The sequence below is a fragment of the Tupaia chinensis genome, unplaced genomic scaffold (genome assembly GCF_000334495.1).
Source record: "Tupaia chinensis unplaced genomic scaffold, TupChi_1.0 Scaffold000257_1, whole genome shotgun sequence".
Taxonomy (NCBI): Eukaryota; Metazoa; Chordata; class Mammalia; order Scandentia; family Tupaiidae; genus Tupaia; species Tupaia belangeri.
The window spans coordinates 4,618,260-4,624,012 of NW_006159737.1; the positions used below are offsets into that span (position 1 = coordinate 4,618,260).

A 5,753-nucleotide genomic window follows, 5' to 3' on the forward strand; every position below is an offset into this window, starting at 1 on the left:
GCCCTATACAAGAAAAAAAAAAAAAAAAAAAAGAACACAGAAAAGACTGCTAAAAAAAAGGTATGAAACCTATATGTTAGAGTCAAACAAAAGTGAACACTTGTTTTCTGATTTAACTAACTTTAAGGCAAAAACAGATGTATTTCCTAAAGTATATATTCTAGGAGAAGATGCTTCACATAAAAAGAGCACCTGGGCTAGCCTATGGCTTAGTGGTTAAGGCAGCTGGATCCCATATAGCCAACCATATGGTTCAAATCCCAGACTCAGCTGCCTGAGAAACACACCAGGCATGCATGTGTGTGCATTCCCAAAAATCCTGAAAGGAAGGAGATAAAAAAGGAGAAGGGATTGTGGTGTGACCATTCCCCACGGGGGCTACTCTCTCTCTCTCCCTCCCTTCCCAGCAAGTGTGTACACCCTTTGGCAAATTAAAAATAAATAAATAAAACAGTACATAATAAATAAATAAAACAGTGCATCGAGTTAAGAATCACTGGATATTTTATCTGTCTAATGGATGATTTCAATATTTTAGAAGTATGCTTGCAAAAAAGAACTTTTTAAAAAAGCATATGGAATCTTGTATTTCTTATATTTCTTACATTTTTGCCACCTGATCTGGTTGTTGAATATAATGTATTAAAATGACTTAGGTAAACACTGATTCAAATGATTCTCTTTATTTCAATCAGACCACCAGGAACTCCTGTAAACACAGTACTCTCCTGTGTATTTTACCATAGAAACAATCTCAAAATGATGTATCAGGCAAGTAAACTCACTCACTATCTTCTATAAGAAGATAAGAATGAGTAAAATAAACACATAAACACCAGTTCTAAGATACAATCTTAGAACAATGTAAACTTGGTCAAAAGGATCTTAACCTATTACACAATAATACTGTGGACTACACAATTCTTTCTTGAATAAACTAAAACTTTCTAGTTAAGTGGGAAAAGAGTACTACTTTGGCTGTAATTGTTCTTCCGATTTTATTTAAGACAATAAAATTTAGTGTATAATCCACACCTTGAGCACTTATGGGATAGCATGCACATTAATTTTACTTACCAAGTCATATATCTGGTTTGCCAACTGGACCTTCTCATCTGCATCTTCCAAAGCTTTATAGTAGTCCTGAATAAAAACATTTTCATTTCAAAAATAAATTAATAATATTAAAGCATGCATACGCAGGACATACAACTGCATTTTCATTATTGTACCTTGTTATCATGGTCAGTTAATCTTACATTTGCAATAAACAGCCTGTCAGGAAAAGAGTAGGGATGAAGGAAGATGAGGAAGTATGGACAATGGCTAATAATTAAAGGACAATTTCAGAATTCCTAGAAAAGACATAAATAAAAATAAATACTATTCCAAGCCTAGCTTCTATACTTTATACTATATAAAAGCTATGTGAGCTAATAAATAGTATTTAAAAGAAAAAAAAAGGTTAATCAAGATTTATCTAACTTATAATACATATTGATACTCCATTTTTAAAACTTTTTTATAAAAACACAGATATTGAATGGATTCTGGTCTGCATGTCCTTATATTTCCAGATGCTCTATAATCTCCATTTTAAATTAGGTATAAATTTATACGACTCAACTTCCCCTTGGTAGAAAGCAAATTATTTTTTAAAAAAAGTTTCTTTGTATCTCCATCGGGTACCGTATTTTTCAGGGCATATTGAAATCGTGCTACACCAACAACTTAATAGGTTAAAGTGATGATCAGTGACTTTGGCATCCATTTCTGTGCCGTCTATACTCCACATACGACCCTCCAGGTATCTTCCAAGCCAGAAACACTTCTGTTACAGATCCCCAATTTTTTTTTTCTCCTAACACAAATAGTCTTTCCTTCATGGGATAGAATAAATAATATAACTACTTAATTTGTAGTTTTCGTATTTCTTTCTAATGTGATCCTTGAATGATTCTGTGAAGGTCTGTTGTAAGCAGATATTACTAAGTGATATTATTAAAAGACTGCCCAACTTCACACGGCTAAACGGCAGTGTCATGACCGTACTCAAGTCTCTTACATCATTCTTCTAACACGTATATCCCTGACTACACCAAATCACTCCTTCAGAGCAAACCTGGGAGTGTGATCTGAGGCCCATTCTCATCTGAAAGAGAGCTACGAGAATTATCAAACTAATAAAAACTTAAAGGATTCTGTATTTCAAGACCCAATTCATGGACAAATCCGGAGGTTTTACTTTTTTGAGAGAGATTATTGCTATAGGGTGTACACACATGCCAGAGAGACAGAGACAGAAAGTGGGAAATCACCCACAAGGGGGATGGCCACACCACAAATTCCTTCTCCTCCATTCTCCTCTCAGGATTTTAGACACACAAACGCACACCTGGCATGAGTTTCAAGTCACCAGGTTTGGGGCTCAAACTGCAGTCAGGCATGTGGGAGTTCAGTGACATCACCACTATGCCATCTGCTGGTCCCCAAATCTGGAGCTTTAAACTAAAAGACTTTCTTAGGATCCTTTCAACTTTTATGATCTTATTCTGTGAGTCAACCAAGTTACTTATTTATTTTTTTTAAATAATTGTTTTCAAGAATTATTTTATTTAACTTTATTTATTTACTTATTTTAGTTTGGCCAGAAAGGGACAGAGAGAGAGAGAGAAAAGTGAGAAAGCAAGCCACCAAGTCCAGGACTCAAAATTGTGCTTTGCCATGTGGGACTCCAGCACCCTTAATCACCATGTCATCTCTGGCCCCACGACCTTAGGTACTTATTAATACATAAAATACATGTAAAGATCTACTAACCCATCCCAGTTTGTGGCCACAACCAGATTACAGTATCATACTTCTAAAGGTACTGTAACTTTACTCAAAGTAACTAACAGTACAAAACAAGGTAAGAGAAAAATGAATGTATTTCTAAAACGGTTCCGTAACTCTCTAATATTGAGTTAAGAAAGTCAGATGCATTTTTGCATAGAAAAACACAGAAAACTACATCGTGACTTTCCCAACAACCTAATGGTTACCAACGATTACAAAAATGCTTTAGCGACTGATAAAACCTATACAAAAGCTCTAAGACACAATAAATTATGTAAATTCTTAAGAGCCACTGACAACTTTCCCCCATCATAGTATCAAGAAAACAGCTTCATTTTAAAATCTCTTTTTCAGAAGGTCCCAGTACTGAATGATTCAAAGTGGTACACATACTTTTTTGATGGATGCCATTTGTTCTTCTCTCCATTCAGGTTTATTTTTCTTTGCATTCATAAAGAATTCACTGACTCTTTGTTCTAGTTGATCCATTGCATCTGTGACATAGCAAAAACATTTTGTATTTAGATGACTAAATTCATATACCAAATATACAGGCTTTGATTTAAGGAAAGGAAAAAAATCTGACAACATACTCATTCACTTGGCCAGTAAATGAAGTATGTTATGCTTTGATAACCATAAATAAATAATGCCTTAATTACCTTACTTTTAAAAGTTATAATTATCCCTACTGACAATTTATTTTTGTTATTTCAAAACTTTTTTCAATAGCCAAAGAATCATCAATGTACATTAAAAACATTCCACTGTTTTGGAATAGTACAGTCTTAGGGTCAAAAGCTAATGGTATTAAATTAGTCAAATGGTCAAAACACAATGAAAGTACCACTAGATAATCCTCACATTTCTTTTAATATGAAGAAAATGAAAGATTTTAACCAATGGCTAAATGGCATCAAGCATCTTGTCATTTCAGATCAAAACAATAGGAGGTACAATCATTTATTCACTTAATACAGTATGCTATTTATTCTCAGTAAGTTTTTTTCCCTGAAGTGTATACTAAGAATAACTATCTTGACCAGGTATAAGCTAAAAGGAGAAAATAAAAGAGATTCTGTTGTTATGTAAGTTGAGGAAAACCTTTTTACTATTGGGTTGTCGGAAAAAGTCAGGAGGCATTTTTGCATAGAAAATCATAGAAAAAAATACATTGTGACTTTTCCAACAACCTAATACATCCTTCTGGAGACAGTTAGTGCATAACAGTTTCTTAAAGATGCTCGGAAATCTTATGGTTAAATTTTTAAAATGTACTTTCCTCTGCTTAAGTAAGCATTCCCTAATTTATTTCACACACAGATTTTCCTGTTAATCCATAGTACCCAGTAAATTTACAAACTACAAGCTTAAAACCTGTAATTTTTCTTTTTAAAAAATTTTTTTAGAATTATTATTTATTTATTTATTATTTTAATTTGCTGTAGACCATATGCACTCACCAGACAGAGACACAGAGAGAAAGGGGGAAAATAAGAAAGTAAGCTGCAGTCCAGGACCCGAACCACGGTGAGCCAAGTGGGAGTCCAGCACCTTAACCACCATGCCACTTGCTGGCCTCAAAACCTGTATTTTTTTTTAAAATAATCTAAGCCAAATTACAATAGAATTTATAATTTCCAATGATAATAAAAAAGCATAAAATATCAGCTACCCTTTATGTAATGTCTACATTGTATTTGATATTATATAATTTATCTATGTAATTTTTAATCTTTATAAGATTTTCTTTTCAATAACAATAAAAAACCTTCAGAAGTCAAGATCAAGGAGTAAAGTAGTAAAGCACTAAAATAAACTAAGACATTTGACATCCAAGTCTGTGCTTACACTCCACAGAGAACATTATTTCTGCAATCTTTTGCATGTTAACTGCATTGAAGTTTAAGTGGATTTTGTGAGCTGGCTACAAAACCACACAAACAATTCAGACTTCCACACTACAACCCACCGACTTGAAGGAAGTGGCTCCCATGGAATATCACCTTTCATTTTATCACACATGAAACTGACAAGAAGCTGAAAAAAAAAGCATATTCCTAAACTAAGGGTACAGAAGTGGGTAGGGTGGCAGGGCAGAAAGGAAGACAGGAATGGAATGAACAAGTTAGCTACCCCAGGTGGCCCCACCCTCTTTGAAAGTGCAGCTTACTTTTGGGAAAAAGTCACTGGACTGTCTAGCTATCACTGAAAGAAAAAGAAAAGCCCAGTATTTGTGAATTTTTTTTATTACAGCAGATAAGCTTTACAGTAAAATCTCACTTTGCTCACTCATTTTGCTTGATAAAATTACCATTCTGTCGACAACTCGAAGTATATCCTGTAACTTTTCAAAATTGGACAGTCCTAGTTCACTTAAGTCTCTAAAGATCTACATATAATCTGTGCTTCTATGTTTTTCACTCTTGAAATATTTTGAATGGAATGAACTTTAACAGGCTTAGAGTCAAAATCTCTTTCATGTTGATGTCCACTAAAACATATCTACGTTTTTGTCTTTATGCAGAATCCCAAGTGATAAAGGGAATGCACATGTCCTACTGGCTCCATCTCTTAAAATGATTAGAAGAAAAGTTGTGTGCGAGGAAAGGAAAAGGAGAGATTCCGCACTACCCATCCGTTTTCACAAGTCCTTGTGTAACAGGAGAGTGAGCCAGAGGAAAGTTATGCAGCAGGAAGCGCTGCCGGCGGCGGCCAGCAAGTCCCGCCCGCGGACTTACTCTGCACCTGCAGATCCATCTCCCGCATCTCGGTGAAGCGGTCCCGCAGGTCCATTGGGAGCTGCTCAATCACTGTCAAAGGGAGAGTCCGTCAGAGGGGCGGGGCCAACGGCGAAAGTGCGCGCTTACGTCACCGCGTGCGTGCGTGCGTCGGGGGGGTCAGGGAGCCGGCAG

General features: G+C 35.5%; 1 protein-coding gene across 2 annotated transcripts in view; it reads right to left on the reverse strand.

The window, feature by feature from the left end:
* ING3 (inhibitor of growth family member 3) overlaps positions 1 to 5,651 on the reverse strand; it is a gene marked incomplete at its 5' end in the record, with an annotated part of 31,989 nt that extends 26,338 nt beyond the window's left edge. For both annotated transcript variants that reach the window (XR_001370417.2, XM_006149218.3), the window contains 3 exon segments: positions 1,078 to 1,143; positions 3,232 to 3,332; positions 5,580 to 5,651. Coding sequence is in view for 1 of the 2 variants with exons in the window: in XM_006149218.3 (XP_006149280.2) it covers positions 1,078 to 1,143; positions 3,232 to 3,332; positions 5,580 to 5,651 (239 nt within the window).
* Between the last annotated feature and the right edge of the window lie 102 nt (positions 5,652 to 5,753).